The sequence below is a fragment of the Salmo salar genome, chromosome 03 (assembly GCF_965601325.2).
Source record: "Salmo salar chromosome 03, fSalSal1, whole genome shotgun sequence".
Lineage (NCBI taxonomy): Eukaryota > Metazoa > Chordata > Actinopteri > Salmoniformes > Salmonidae > Salmo > Salmo salar.
In genome coordinates, this window is record NC_138293.1 from 2,037,087 (window position 1) to 2,054,274 (window position 17,188).

At 39.8% G+C, this 17,188-nt stretch overlaps 1 protein-coding gene across 1 annotated transcript in view; it reads left to right on the forward strand.

The window, feature by feature from the left end:
* The window catches only part of LOC106596196 (macrophage mannose receptor 1), a 53,137-nt gene that overhangs the window by 15,335 nt on the left and 20,614 nt on the right, over positions 1–17,188 (forward strand). Inside the window, exons 10-15 of the mRNA XM_082973171.1 lie at positions 1,959–2,074; positions 3,209–3,357; positions 5,950–6,149; positions 9,151–9,272; positions 10,541–10,625; positions 11,840–11,990. Coding sequence (XP_082829297.1) covers positions 1,959–2,074; positions 3,209–3,357; positions 5,950–6,149; positions 9,151–9,272; positions 10,541–10,625; positions 11,840–11,990 — 823 coding nt within the window. The remainder of the gene's footprint in view (positions 1–1,958; positions 2,075–3,208; positions 3,358–5,949; positions 6,150–9,150; positions 9,273–10,540; positions 10,626–11,839; positions 11,991–17,188) is intronic.

Consider the following 17,188-nt stretch of genomic DNA (forward strand, 5'->3'; position numbering starts at 1 on the left):
CCAAATAATCCATAGTTATGTCCAAATACCTCCGTTTTGTTCGTGCGTTCAGGTCACTATCCGAAGGGTAACGCGCGAGCGCATTTCGTGACAAAAAAATTCTAAATATTCCTTTACCGTACTTAGAAGCATGTCAAACTCTGTTTAAAATCAATTTTTATGCAATTTTTCTCGTAAAATAGCGATAATATTCCAACCGGACAACGTTGTATTCATTCAAAGAGTGAAAGAAAAAAATGGTGAGGTCTCGTGAACGCGCATCTCCAGTCTTACTGTCCCCAGGCAGACCACTTACAAACTCTGCTGCTGTACTTTGCCCAGAGACAGGAGACGCGAAATTCTGCTTTTTGAATGCTTTAGAGAGCCAATGGAAGCCTTAGAAAGGGTCACGTAACAGCACAAATGCTGTAAATATTGATAGAGATGCAACAGAAGGACTACAAATTGTCAGACAGCCCACTTCCAGCATGGAATCTTCTCAGCTTTTTGCCTGCCATATGAGTTCTGTTATACTCAAAGACACCATTCAAACAGTTTTAGAAACTTTAGAGTGTTTTCTATCCAAATCTACTAATTATATGCATATTCTCGTTTCTGGGAAAGAGTAGTAACCAGTTTAAATTGGGTAAATTTTTTATCCGGCCGTGAAAATACTGCCCCCTAGCTCAGACAGGTTAATAATGAGGCTATATACAGGGGGTACTGGTACAGAGTCAATGTGTGAGGGTACAGGTTAGTCGAGGTAATTGAGGGAATATGTACAGTAGGTTGAGGTTAAGGGACTATGCATAGATAATAAACAGAGAGAAGCAGCAGCGTAAAAATGGGGGAAAGTGGGGGGTGTGGGGTGGTGGGGGTAGGTCAAAGCAAATAGTCCGGGTAGCATTTGGTTAGCAGAGAGAACAGTCTATGACTAGGGTGGCTAGAGTCTTTGGCTATTTTTAGGGCCTTCCTCTGACACCGCCTGGTATAGAGGTCCTGGATGGCAGGAAGCTTGGCTCCAGTTATGTACTGGGCCGTACGCACTACCCTCTGTAGTGCCTTGCGAAGGCCGAGCAGCTGCCATACCAGGCGGTGACGCAACCAGTCAGAATGCTCTCGATGGTGCATCTGTAGAACTTTTTGAGGATCTGAGGATCCATACCAAATTTTCTCAGTCTCCTGAGGGGGAATAGGCATTGTCATGCCCTCTTCACGACTGTCTTGGTGTGCTTGGACCGTGATAGTTTGTTGGTAATATGGACACCAAGGAACTTGAAGCTCTCAACCTGCTCCATACAGCCCCGTCAATGATAATGGGGGCGTGGTGCTCGCTCCTTTTCCTGTAGTCCATGATCATCTCCTTTGTCTTGATCACGTTGAGGGAGAGGTTGTTGTCCTGGCACCATACTGGCAGGTCTCTGATCTCCTCCCTATAGGCTGTCTCATCGTTGTCGGTGATCAGGCCTACCACTGTTGTGTCGTCGGCAAACTTAATGAGGATGTTGGAGTAGTACCTGCCCTTGCAGTCATGAGTGAACAGGGATGACAGGAGGGGATTGAGCATGCACCCCTGAGGGGCCCCCGTGTTGAGGATCAGCGTGGCGGATGTGTTGTTACCTACCCTTACCACCTGCGGGCGGCCCGTCAGGAAGTCCAGGATCCAGTTGCAGAGGGAGGTGTTTAGTCCCAGGGTCCTTAGCTTAGTGATGAGCTTTGAGGGCACTATGGTGTTGAACGCTGAGCTCTAGTCAATGAACAGTTTTCTCACATAGGTGTTCCTTTTGTCCAGGTGGTAAAGGGCAGTGTGTAGTGCAATAGAGATTGCGTCATCTGTGGATCTGTTGGGTCTGGTATGCAAATTTGAGTCGGTCTAGGATTTCTGGGATAATGGTGTTGATGTGATACATAACCAGCCTTACACCTAGACCAGCTCAACAGTCTAACAGCTGTTTCTGACCCTGTTTGTCTCTCTGAAGCATTGGACCAGGCACGGCTCCTACTGTTACTTTGTTGGACCAGAGATCAAGACCTTTGATGAGGCCAAAGAGACATGCAAGAGCTCAGAGTCATATCTGGCTGATGTTTCTAGCAGGTAAGAGAGAAACCGGGATGTACTTCTCTATATCAGTAATGTGGACTAGATGAATTTGTCTAGATAATACATTGTCTAATGATAATGAGTTCAGGATGGACGAAGTTCCATTATAATGTTTAAAATAATTTTCTACTCAAAAACAAACACATAGTTTTTTCTTATTGGGTCCACTGTTATGTCATCACAGTTTTTGCTCTATACTGAAAGTGCTCCATCTTGAACCCTCGGCTGCTGACACCATTTTGGGGAACAGTGGACTAAAGGACAAACTGCTAAAATATAGTTTTTGAGTAAAATATACCTTTAACCATAATGTTTCAATAATGTCATAATGATAATGTGTCCAGGGTGGATAATGATCCATGATTATGATCCATGATAATGATCCATGATCACGTGACATGATAATGTTCCACGATAATGTGTCCAGGGTGGATAATGTTATAATGATAATGTCTCATAATAATACACCCAAGGTGGATAATGTTATAATGATAATGTTTTAACAATAACGTGTCTAGGGTGGACTAAAGGACAAACTGCTAAAAAATAGTTTTTGAGTAAAATATACCTTTAACCATAATGTTTCAATAATGTCATAATGATAATGTGTCCAGGGTGGATAATGATCCATGATAATGTGTCATGATAATGATCCAAGATCACGTGACATGATAATGTTCCACGATAATGTGTACAGGGTGGATAATGATCCATGATAATGATAGATGATAATGATCCATGATAATGTGATTGTGTCCAGGGTGGATAATGTTATAGTGATAATGTTTTATTAATAATGTGTCCAGGGTGGATAATGTTATAATGATAATGTTTTAATAATATTGTGTCTAGGGTGTATAATGTTATAGTGATAATGTTTTCATAATAATGTGACCAAGGTGGATAATGTTATAATGATAATGTTTTAATAGTAATGTGTCCAGGGTGTATAATGTTATAATGATAATGTTTTATTAATAACGTGTTCAGGGTGTGTAATGTTATAATGATAATGTTTTAATAACAATGTGTCCAGGGTGGATAATGTTATAATGATAATGTTTTAATAATAATGTGTCCAGGGTGGATAATGTTATAACGATAATGTTTTAATAATAATGTGTCCAGGGTGGATAATGCTTTCCTGATCAGCCTGGTTGGGTCCAGGCCAGAGCAACACTTCTGGATCGGACTCTCCAACCAGAACCACATCGACGACTTCACCTGGACGAACAGCAACAGGGTCAGGTACACCCACTGGAACACACAGATGCCAGGTAAGGGACAACCATAGAGATATATAATAATACTATATATTGTAGTGACCATGCGTTTAGAAGCATGTTCATCAACTCCCCCAAGGGAGCATGCTTTCTTGGGGGATTCGATGGAGTGCAGGGCCAGAGAGTTGAGGGTTCACCGACCACTGCGGATAAGCTCACTCTCCCTATCTGTTTCATTACAATATTATATAACGATAATGTAGCATATTTATATAATATCAAACCTGTTGTAATTCTTTGGGGAGAAGGTGAATGGTGATGTTTAGATACAAGACGATGTACGCTGTCTATGAAGGAGTAGGAGCCTGACTACAGTTCTATAGTAGGAGTCTGACTACAGTTCTATAGTAGGAGTCTGACTACAGTTCTATAGTAGGAGTCTGACTACAGTTCTATAGTAGGAGCCTTACTACAGTTCTATAGTAGGAGTCTTACAACAGTTCTATAGTAGGAGTCTGACTACAGTTCTATAGTAGGACTCTCACTACAGTTCTATAGTAGGAGTCTGACTACAGTTCTATAGTAGGAGTCTGACTACAGTTCTATAGTAGGAGTCTGACTACAGTTCTATAGTAGGAGTCTGACTACAGTTCTATAGTAGGAGTCTGACTACAGTTCTATAGTAGGAGTCTCACTACAGTTCTATAGTAGGAGTCTGACTACAGTTCTATAGTAGGAGTCTCACTACAGTTCTATAGTAGGAGTCTGACTACAGTTCTATAGTAGGAGTCTGACTACAGTTCTATAGTAGGAGTCTGACTACAGTTCTATAGTAGGAGTCTGACTACAGTTCTATAGTAGGAGTCTGACTACAGTTCTATAGTAGGAGTCTCACTACAGTTCTATAGTAGGAGTCTCACTACAGTTCTATAGTAGGAGTCTCACTACAGTTCTATAGTAGGAGTCTGACTACAGTTCTATAGTAGGAGTCTGACTACAGTTCTATAGTAGGAGTCTCACTGCAGTTCTATAGTAGGAGTCTGACTACAGTTCTATAGTAGGAGTCTCACTACAGTTCTATAGTAGGAGTCTGACTACAGTTCTATAGTAGGAGTCTGACTACAGTTCTATAGTAGGAGTCTGACTACAGTTCTATAGTAGGAGTCTGACTACAGTTCTATAGTAGGAGTCTGACTACAGTTCTATAGTAGGAGTCTGACTACAGTTCTATAGTAGGAGTCTCACTACAGTTCTATAGTAGGAGTCTGACTACAGTTCTATAGTAGGAGTCTGACTACAGTTCTATAGTAGGAGTCTGACTACAGTTCTATAGTAGGAGTCTGACTACAGTTCTATAGTAGGAGTCTGACTACAGTTCTATAGTAGGAGTCTCACTACAGTTCTATAGTAGGAGTCTGACTACAGTTCTATAGTAGGAGTCTGACTACAGTTCTATAGTAGGAGTCTCACTACAGTTCTATAGTAGGAGTCTGACTACAGTTCTATAGTAGGAGTCTCACTACAGTTCTATAGGAGTCTCACTACAGTTCTATAGTAGGAGTCTGACTACAGTTCTATAGTAGGAGTCTCACTACAGTTCTATAGGAGTCTCACTACAGTTCTATAGTAGGAGTCTGACTACAGTTCTATAGTAGGAGTCTCACTACAGTTCTATAGTAGGAGTCTGACTACAGTTCTATAGTAGGAGCCTGACTACAGTTCTATAGTAGGAGTCTCTCTACAGTTCTATAGTAGGAGTCTGACTACAGTTCTATTGTAGGAGTCTGACTACAGTTCTATAGTAGGAGTCTGACTACAGTTCTATAGTAGGAGTCTGACTACAGTTCTATAGTAGGAGTCTGACTACAGTTCTATAGTAGGAGTCTGACTACAGTTCTATAGTAGGAGTCTCACTACAGTTCTATAGTAGGAGTCTGACTACAGTTCTATAGTAGGAGTCTGACTACAGTTCTATAGTAGGAGTCTCACTACAGTTCTATAGTAGGAGTCTGACTACAGTTCTATAGTAGGAGTCTCACTACAGTTCTATAGGAGTCTCACTACAGTTCTATAGTAGGAGTCTGACTACAGTTCTATAGTAGGAGTCTCACTACAGTTCTATAGGAGTCTCACTACAGTTCTATAGTAGGAGTCTGACTACAGTTCTATAGTAGGAGTCTCACTACAGTTCTATAGTAGGAGTCTGACTACAGTTCTATAGTAGGAGCCTGACTACAGTTCTATAGTAGGATTCTGACTACAGTTCTATAGTAGGAGTCTCACTACAGTTCTATAGTAGGAGTCTGACTACAGTTCTATTGTAGGAGTCTGACTACAGTTCTATAGTAGGAGTCTGACTACAGTTCTATAGTAGGAGTCTCACTACAGTTCTATAGTAGGAGTCTGACTACAGTTCTATAGTAGGAGTCTCACTAAAGTTCTATAGTAGGAGTCTGACTACAATTCTATAGTAGGAGTCTCACTACAGTTCTATAGTAGGAGTCTCACTACAGTTCTATAGTAGGAGTCTCATACTACTGTTCCATATAACTGAATATCATTGAACATGCTTATAGGTGCTCTTAGCTGTGAACCTGAATGTTGCTCTGTATTTGTGTTCTCTCTTTGCATCAACTTTGACCTCAGGCAGTAGACAGGGTTGTGTGGCCATGACAACAGGGACTTTAGCTGGATTATGGGATGTGCTGAGCTGCACCAATCAGGAGAAGTATATCTGTAAACACCTCGCAGAAGGAGCGGGGCCAACACCAGAACCAATCACAACTGTCCCTCCCAGGTGCCATGAGGGCTGGTATCCTGTGGGGTCTCGGAACTTCTGCTTCAAGGTAGACATAACTTAGAATGAAACTAATATGTATTATGACTGTAGTAACAAACTCTGGAGGAGTTAAAACCTCTTAAAGATTAGATCCTTATTTTATTTTCTCCTACAATTACATACCCAAGTCTAACAGCCTGTAGCTCAGGCCCTGAAGCAAGGATATGCATATTATTGGTACCATTTGAAATGAAACACTTTGATGTTTATGGAAATGTGAAATTAATGAAGGAGAATATAACACATTAGATCTGGTAAAAGATAATACAAAGAAAAACCTAACCGTTCTTTTGTATTTTTTTGTACCATCGTCTTTGAAATGCAAGAGAAATGCCATAATTTATTATTCCAGCCCAGGTGCAATTTAGATTTTGTACACTAGATGGCATCAGTGTATTGTAAAGTTTTAGACTGATCCAAAGAACCATAGCATTTCTGTTCAAAATTCAAGACTGCCCAAATGTGCCTAATTTGTTTATTAATAACTTTTCATGTTCAAAATTGTGCACTCTCCTCAAACAATAGCATGGTATTCTTTCACTGTAATAGCTACTGTAACTTGGACAGTACAGTTAGATTAACAAGAATTTAAGCTTTCTGCCAATATCAGATATGTCTGTATCCTGGGAAATTTTCTTGTTACTCAAAACCTCATGCTAATCGCATTAGCCTACGTTAGCTCAACCGTCCCGTGGAAGGTACACCTATCCCGAAGACATTTTAATGTTGTTCTCCTCATTTGACATCTATACAGCAAGGTTCTACAATATAACAACATAATAATAATATCTGCCATTTAGGAGACGTTTTTATCCACAGTCATGCATGCGTACATTTTACAGTATGGCTGGTCTCGGGAATCAAACCCACTGTCCTGGTCTTGCAAGCACCATGTCCTACCAACTGATCTACAGAGGTTATAAGTCATTTAGGATAATGACCTGGTTTGTCGTCACTTAACCTGTCTGGGCCAGTGGGACGCTTGCGTCCCACCCTAATCAACAGCCAGTGGAATTGCGTCGCGCTAAATGCAAAACCTCATAAATGCTATAACTTCAATTTCTCAAACATATGACTATTTTACACCGTTTTATAGATACACCTCTCCTGAATCGAACCACGTTGTCCGATTTCAAAAAGGCTTTACAGCAAAAGCAAAACATTAGATTATGTCAGCAGAGTACCCAGCCAGAAATAATCACACAGCCATTTTCAAAGCAACTAGCATGCATCACAAATACCCAAAACACAGCTAAATGCAGCACTAACCTTTGACAACCTTCATCAGATGACACTCCTAGGACATCATGTTACACAAAACATGCATTTTTTGTTCAATAAAGTTCATATTTATATATAAAAACAGCATTTTACATCGGCGCATGACGTTCAGAAAATATTTTCCCTCAAATGCTTCCGATGGATCAGCGCTACAATTTACAAAATTACTATTCGAAAACATTGTTAAAATGTAATATTGTCATTCAAAGACTTATAGATTAACATGTCTTGAATGCCATCTCTTTGCCAGATTTAAAAATAACTTTACTGGGAAATCACACTTTGCAATAAACGACGTGGTATGCCCAGAAAAAAAGTCTAGGCTATAAATGTTGGAGCCATCTTGGAACGATCAACCATCAAAAATACTATTGTAAATAATCCCTTACCTTTATTATCTTTATCAGAAGGCACTTCTAGGAATCCCAGGTCCATAACAAATGTAGTTTTGTTCAAAAAAGTTAATAATTTATGTCCCAATAGTGTTAGCGCGCTCCGAAGGCTAGTGAAAATGTACCGTGTGCGTCTGACTTGTCGTCAGGAATGAGCAAAAAATATATATTTAAGTTCGTTCAAACATGTCAAACGTTGTATAACATAAATCTTTAGGGGCTTTTTCAACCAGGGCTTCAATAATATTCCATTGGGACGGTTGCATTGTCTTTCAAAATGTTTCGAAAAGGGAGAGTACCCATGGGCGCCGACGTCACAATGGTAATGGCCCATCCCCTGTGACCAAGATAAACATCCTCTCTTTCAGTCAATTTTGATAGTAGGAGACTCAAACCACTTTGTAAAGACTGGGGACATCTAGTGGAAGCCATAGGAAGTGCTAAATGAATCACAAGCCCCTGTGTGTTTCAATGGCAAATGTTTGAAGTGATATCCACACATCAGATTTCAGTTTCCTGTCAGGATTTGTCTCAGGGTTTTGCCTGCCATATGAGTTCTGTTATACTCACAGACACCATTCAAACAGTTTTAGAAACTTTAGGGTGTTTTCTATCCAAATCAAACAATTATATGCATATTCTAGTTACTGGGCAGGAGTAGTAACCAGATTAAATCGGGTACGTTTTTTTATCCGGCCGTGCAAATACTGCCCCCTAGCCCTAACAGGTTTTAAGGATCTCTTCCTAACTGTAACAGATCGTGATCCAGAGACAGTCTGTAGAATAAGGATCTCTTCCTAACTGTAACAGATCATGATCCAGAGACTGTCTGTAGAATAAAGATCTCTTCCTAACTGTAACAGATCGTGATCCAGAGACAGTCTGTAGAATAAGGATCTCTTCCTAACTGTAACAGATCATGATCCAGAGACTGTCTGTAGAATAAAGATCTCTTCCTAACTGTAACAGATCGTGATCCAGAGACAGTCTGTAGAATAAGGATCTCTTCCTAACTGTAACAGATCATGATCCAGAGACTGTCTGTAGAATAAAGATCTCTTCCTAACTGTAACAGATCAGGATCCAGAGACAGTCTGTAGTATAAGGATCTCTTCCTAACTGTAACAGATCATGATCCAGAGACAGTCTGTGTCCTAAATGACAGTCTTTTCCCTGTGTGGTGCCCATGGGGCTCTGGTCAAAAGTAGTGCACTACCCATAGGGTTCGGGTCTAAAGTAGTGCACTACCCCATAGGGTTCTGGTCTAAAGTAGTGCACTACCCATAGGGCTCTGGTCTAAAGTAGTGCACTGAATAGGTTGTCTGTCTGGTCCAGTTCTTTACATGGCCTCACGCAGATAAGAAGACCTGGATTGAGGCTCGGGACTTCTGCAGGGTGATTGGAGGAGACCTACTCAGCATACACAGCTCTACGGACCTCCAGTCTATTCATCATGTGTAAGTTCTACAAACAACCTCACTTAAACACTCAGATATTCCAACACACACCTTTATCGATTAGCAACGATTCCAGACCCCCAAAAATCTTCGACAGGACTTATTCTAGGATCCAAAGAGTCAACCTATAAAAGTTAAATTACATGTTTGTTACCTATAAAGGTTTAGTAACATGTTTGTTACCTATAAAGGTTTAGTAACATGTTTGTTACCTATAAAGGTTTAGTAACATGTTTGTTACCTATAAAGGTTTAGTAACATGTTTGTTACCTATAAAGGTTTAGTAACATGTTTGTTACCTATAAAGGTTTAGTAACATGTTTGTTATCTATAAAGGTTTAGTAACATGTTTGTTACCTATAAAGGTTTAGTAACATGTTTGTTATCTATAAAGGTTTAGTAACATGTTTGTTACCTATAAAGGTTTAGTAACATGTTTGTTACCTATAAAAGTTAAATTACATGTTTGTTACCTATAAAGGTTTAGTAACATGTTTGTTATCTATAAAGGTTTAGTAACATGTTTGTTACCTATAAAGGTTTAGTAACATGTTTGTTACCTATAAAGGTTTAGTAACATGTTTGTTACCTATAAAGGTTTAGTAACATGTTTGTTATCTATAAAGGTTTAGTAACATGTTTGTTATCTATAAAGGTTTAGTAACATGTTTGTTACCTATAAAGGTTTAGTAACATGTTTGTTATCTATAAAGGTTTAGTAACATGTTTGTTATCTATAAAGGTTTAGTAACATGTTTGTTACCTATAAAGGTTTAGTAACATGTTTGTTACCTATAAAGGTTTAGTAACATGTTTGTTATCTATAAAGGTTTAGTAACATGTTTGTTACCTATAAAAGTTAAATTACATGTTTGTTACCTATAAAGGTTTAGTAACATGTTTGTTACCTATAAAGGTTTAGTAACATGTTTGTTACCTATAAAGGTTTAGTAACATGTTTGTTACAGTATATGACAGTTCTATTTCCACCTTCTTCCAGTTTTCTCAAACAAGGTCCACTAGGTGGGGCCCCAGACATACCAATAATGTAATACTGCTAACTCAAACTGATAGAAGTTGTATTAACCAGCCATGGTGATAATATAGTTTTGTTTTGGATACAATAACCATGGTGATAATATAGTATTGTTTTGGACACCGTAGCCATGGTGATAATATGATATTGTTTTGGATACTGTAGCCATGGTGATAATATGATATTGTTTTGGACACCGTAGCCATGGTAATAATGTGATATAATGTTTTAGATACCGTAGCCATGGTGGGACTTCCTGGATCGGCCTGAGTGCTCAGGATCCAAACGCTGGCTACGCCTGGACTGATGGGTCACCAGTGAGTTATGTTCACATAATAATACGAATTATAATACTAGTACTACTACTAATTATAATAATAATAGTAACACTACTACTACTAATACTATTAATAGTAATACCAATACTGCTACCAATAGTAATACTACTATTGCTACTAATAGTAATACTGCTACTACTACTACTACTACTACTACTACTAGTAATACTACTACTGCTACTACTACTAGTAATACTACTAATAGTAATACTACTAATAGTAATACTACTACTACTACTACTGCTACTACTAGTAACACTACTACTACTACTACTACTAATAGTAACACTACTACTACTACTGCTACTAATAGTAATACTACTACTACTACTACTACTACTACTAATTATAATAATAATAATAGTAATACTACAACTACTACTACTAGTCATAGAAATACTACTACTGCTCCTACTACTACTACTACTACTTCTACTACTACTAATATAACACTACTACTCCTACTACTACTACTACAACTAAAATAGTAATAATACTACTACTACTACTAATTATAATTATAATACTACTATTATTACTACTACTACTACTACTACTAATATACTACTACTACTACTACTAATTATAATAATAATAATAGTAATACTACTACAACTACTAATAATAATAATATAAATACTACTACTACTACTGCTAGTCATAGAAATACTGCTACTACTACTTCTAGTAATACTACTAGTACTACCACTACTAATAGTAATACTACTACTAATAGTAATACTACTACTACTACTACTACTACTAATTATAATAATAATAGTAATACTACTACTGCTGCTAGTCATAGAAATACTGCTACTAATTATAATGCTACTACTACTACTACTACTACTACTAGTAATACTACTACTACTACTACTAGTAATACTACTAGTACTACTACTACTACTACTACTACTACTAGTACTACTACTACTAGTAATACTAGTAGTACTTCTACTACTACTACTAGTAATACTACTACTACTACTACTACTACTACTACTACTGCTAATTATAATAATGTGTTGCTGGTATTGTTCCTGAACACTTCCAACTGAACTGCCTCCCATGTTGGCTGATGTTTTTCCTCAAGGAATGTTCATGATTGTCTGTGATAGATTGGAAGTATTGTTGATCAGAAGTCTACCTCATGGGAAAGGTATTTCTATTACAAATATGTTTGTCCTCAGCTGTCCTTCCAACACTGGATGAAGGGGCAACCAGACAACTACAACAGCGTGGAGTCCTGTGCTGAGATTTACTCTACCTGGGATGAAAAGGGATCCTGGAACGATGTAGACTGTGAGGGCTACAACGACTGGCTGTGTGAGATCCCTAAAGGTACAGTGAGGGCTACAACGACTGGCTGTGTGAGATCTCTAAAGGTACTGTGAGGTCTACAATGACTGGCTGTGTGAGATCCCTAAAGGTACTGTAATGTATGGCTCAATGACTGGCTGTGTGAGATCCCTGAAGGGAAATGCTTACTTGCAAGCCCTTAATTAACCAACAATGCAGTTTAAAGTAAGTGTTTAAAATAAGTGTTTTAAGAAAGTATTTACTAAATAAACATTTAATTAAAAAAGAAGAAAAAAATAACATTTAAAAATAACCTCTTGAGGATACCGTAGGATAGGGGGCGCCACAGCGCATTTTGAAAAAAAATCGTTCCCATTTTCAACGGCCTACTAATCAAACTCAGAAGATAGGGCATGCATATACTTATTATATATGGATAGAAAACACTCTAAAGTTTCTAAAACTGTTTGAATGGTGTCTGTGAGTATAACAGAACTCAAATGGCAGTCAAAACCCCGAGACCGATTGAAACAGGAAGTGGAATTCTGAATTGTGGACTTGACTTCTCATCTTTCCTTATTAATCACACCGTTAACCATGGTTCAGTGAGCACTTCCTATTGCTTCCACTAGATGTCGCCAGTCCTTTCACAGTGGTTTGAGCCTTATAGAGTCAAAACTCAGTGAATGACACGAGTTTGAAATTGGTCACAGGGGATGGGCCATCACCATTATGACGCCGGCGGCCATGTCTGCCCCCACCTTTGGATACGGTTTTAAAGGCCATGACATCATCCCCCTCGAATCTTATTGGCTCTCTTGGTGTTAGAGGCCCTGAAGATTTATTTTATACAACGTTTGACATGTTTGAACGAACCTACATGCGCGAGCATTGCATTTATTATGAACTTCAGAGCTGCGCTTGGAGAGAGCCATAGGACGCGCTACCAACATCAGGCTAATGGAACGTGAAGTATGGACTTTTTGACCGAAAATACATCTGTTGTGGACCTGGGATGCTTTCTGATGAAGACAACTAAAGGTAGGCGATTATTGACAATATTATACAAGATAAGATGTGACATGAGATTCTTTCCAAGATGGCGCCGAGCTCTGTATATTAGCTAATTTTCTGAGTATCGCATCTCCTTTTATCGCAAAGTGTGATTACCCAGTAAAGTTAATTTAAAATCTGGTATGACGGGTGTTCTCAAGAGATATTCATCTATAAATGTTAGATTGACAATATACATTTAAAAAATCGTTATAGGATAGTAATTTAGGGAAATGTAGCATTGTTTACCGGGACGCTTTTGAGGGGAAATTATGTAGTCAACGTCAGACAGAGATGTAAAATGCTGTTTTTATATATAAATATGACCTTTATTGAACAAAAGAATGCATGCATTGTATAACATGATGTCCTAGGGGTGCCATCTGATGAAGTTTGTAAAAGGTTAGTGCTGCATTTAGCTGTTTTTTGATTATATGTGATGCAAGTGGTTGGTCGGAAAATGGCTATGAAGCTGCTTTTTACGATGGACTCATCTAATATAATCTAATGATTTGCTTTTCCTGTAAAACCTTTTTGAAATCGGACGACGTGGGTCGATTCAGGAGAGGTGTATCTATAAAAAAATATATATATATTATTATTATTTTTTTTTTATTATGATTTTTTTTTAATGCTAATTGGCGATATGATTTTTCGCTGGATTTTGATCCCGCTAACGGGATCAGACGCTGAAGAGGTTTTAATGCACATCACTAAAATAACAGTAGCGAGGCTATATGGGGCTCCTGAGTGGCGCAGCGGTCTAAGGCACTGCATCTCAGTTGCCATACCAGGCGTTAATGCAACCAGTCAGGATGCTCTTGGTGGTGCAGCATTAGAATTTTCTGAGGATCTGAGGATCCATGACACACCTTTTCAGCCTCCTGAGGGGAATAGCAGTGGTCGTGCCCTCTTCACGACTGTCTTGGTGTGTTTGGACCATGATAGTTTGTTGGTGATGTGGACACCAAGGAACTTGAAGCTCTCAACCTGCTCCACTACAGCCCCGTCGATGAGAATGGGGGCGTGCTGGGCCCTCCTTTTCCTGTAGTCCACGATCATCTCCTTTGTCTTGATCACGTTGAGGGAGAGGTTGTTATTCTGGCACCACACTGCGATGTCTCTGACCTCCTCCCTATAGGCCGTCTCATCGTTGTCAGTGATCAGGCCTACCACTGTGTCGTCAGCAAACGTAATAATAGTGTTGGAGTCATGCTTGGTCATGCAGTATTGGGTAAACAGGGAGTACAGGAGGGGACTGCACCCCTGAGAGGCCCCTGTGTTGAGGATCAGCGTGGCAGATGTGTTGCTGCCTACCCTCACCACCTGGGGGTGGCTCGTCAGGGTGTCCATGATCCAGTTGCAGAGGGAGGTGTTTAGTCCCAGCGTCCTTAGCTTAGTGATGAGCTTTGAGGGCACTATGGTGTTGAATCCAGAGCTGTAGTCAATGAATAGCATTTTCACGTAGGTGGTCCTTTTGTCCAGGTGGGAAAGGGCAGTGTGGAGTGAAATAGAGATTGCGTCATCTGTTCAGTCGGTATGCAGATTGGAGTGGGTCTAAGGTTTCTGGGATAATGGTGTTGATGTGAGCCATGACCAGCCTTTCAAAGCACTTCATGGTTATAGACGTGAGTGCTGCGGGTCGGTCGTCATTTAGGCAGGTTACCTTGGTGTTCTTGGGCACAGGCACTATGGCAATCTGCTTGAAACATGTTTCATGTTAGACCTGGTTAGGGACAGATTGAAATTGTCAGTGAAGACACTTGCCAGTTGATCAGCGCATGCTCGGAGTACACGTCCTGGTAATCCATCTGTCTCTGCGGCCTTGTGAATGTTGACCTGTTTAAAGGTCTTACTCACATCGGCTACGGAGAGTGTGATCACACAGTCATCCAGAACAGCTGGTGCTCTCATGTATGCTTCAGTGTTGCTTGCCTCGAAGCACGCATAGAAGCAATTTAACTCATCTGGTAGGCTTGCGTCAATGGGCAGCTTGCAGCTGTGCTTCCCTTTGTAGTCTGTAATAGTTTGCAAGCCCTGCCACATCCGACGAGCATCGGAGCCGGTGTAGTGGGATTCAATCTTTGTCCTGTATTGATGCTTTGCCTGTTTGATGATTCATTGAAGGGCATAGCGGGATTTGTTATAAGTTTCCGGGTTAGAGTTGTCGTGTCTTTGGGCACCATTAACTGAAGACATGTTTATCAAAATAACTCCCTGTAATTATTATCACGCGATTAAACTGATTAATCGTTTAACTGTAATTAACTAGGAGATCGGGGCACCAAGGAAAATATTCAGATAACAAAGTTATAATTTTCCTAATATAACTTTCCTATATCATAACATTATATTATATTATAGTATAGGCCGATTATCTTCTGATTTAAATGGTGTATTTTACCTCGCGTCCAGTCTCATTCCAAACATCGTAAATTGTTGTATCTGCACGAACCCAGCCTTTACTAAAAGTCATCCATACATCAATTGTCTTAAAATCATTTATTTACTAAACTAAGTAATTCACAGAAAGCATACAAACAGTAATTATCGTCACAAAGAATTGGTAGAGTAATGTGCCCTAGTGGGCTAAACTGGCATGGCTGGTGTCTTGTTAAAACAAAGGGTCATAAAGGGCAGCTGAGAAGACACTACAGAGTTCATAAATATTAACAATTGATATGCTAATCCTTTGCACATGAACGCTCACTCATTTGTGAACAATTGCAATCAATATATATTTACACTCAGTGTGTTGTCGGGATCCTTGTTGGAGAGTTTTTGTCCTGTTGGAGAGTTTTTGTCCGCGTTCTCTCTCTCTTGGTTAGAATGCATCTTTCAAAGCGACATTTATTAATGTCGTTATAGAATGGATGTTTCGTCGGTCTTCGCGTTCGATGATATCGAGTACTTAGCTGCAGACTAATAATTAATATCAAAGACTTGTTCTTATTCTGTCGGTATCGATAGACTAAAAGTTAACCACGTGGTGTAGTTAACTTTCAGTAGAGGAATTGGATGGTCAAACCTATTGGCCAACTCGTAATGGAGTGGAGGCCTGGTCTGATGAAGGAAAATCAGGGTGGGGATTTTATACGTGAACATAGAACAGGCTTGTCACATGACGCCTGGTCCTGTCTGTGTCCCTGGGGGGAGTGCCGATGACTGATTTAAGCTTTGAACAGAAATACATTCTATCACATCAACATCAGTACATAGCATCTCAACGTATTCCAAATAGCTTTATTCTTATTAATACATTTTATACAACCATTTAGATGCAAGTCGCATAGCTGAGGCTATTATATAAACAGTATTATGGTAATATGGCTATATTGTCTCTTCTGAGTATCACAAAATTGTACCAAGCGGACCAGTTCGTAGCTGGATTCTTCACCGATCTTTTATACCTTCTCCAGAACATAAATGTCGTTCGGTTCCCCAATTTTGTGAGTTGGAAGAATTTCCTTTGTCTCTCTATGAAACCCCTCTGTGTCTCAACTGGCCCATGCGGCAGGACATTCTCCTTTAGAAATTTACGACCCCTTCACACAGGGCCTGGGTGGGGGGAGGTAGGTTGGGGGATGGTGCAAGGGGGTGGGCGTCAACTGTCCTCCCTGTACTCAAAGAGGGCAACGTCATGACAGAGTCCTGCTCCTTGAAAGCAGCAGCTCTACCCTTTAGCTCAGTGCGGATGTTGCCTGTAATCCATGGTTGAGGTATGTATCATTCTGGTTGAGGTATGCACATAAGGTCACTGTGGGGACGACGTCGTCGATGCACTTATTGATGAAGCCATTGACTGATGTGGTATACTCCTCAATGCCATCGGAAGAATCCCAGAACATTTTCCAATCTGTGCAGCAAAACAGTACTGTAGCTTAGCATCTGCGTCATCTGAACACTTCCAAATCGAGTGAGTCACTGGTACTTCCTGCTTTAGTTTTTGCTTGTTGGCAGGAATCAGGTGGATAGTTATGGTCAGATTTGCCAAATGGAGGGCGAGAGAAATCTTTGTACGCGTCTCTGTGTGTGGAGTAAAGGTGGTCTAGTGTTTTTTTTCTCTGGTTGCACATGTAACATGCTGGTAGAAAGGAGGTAGAACTGATTTAAGTTTCCCTGCATTAAAGTCTCCGGCCACTAGGTGCGCCGCCCATGAGGTTCTGGTCAAAAGTGCAACACTATAA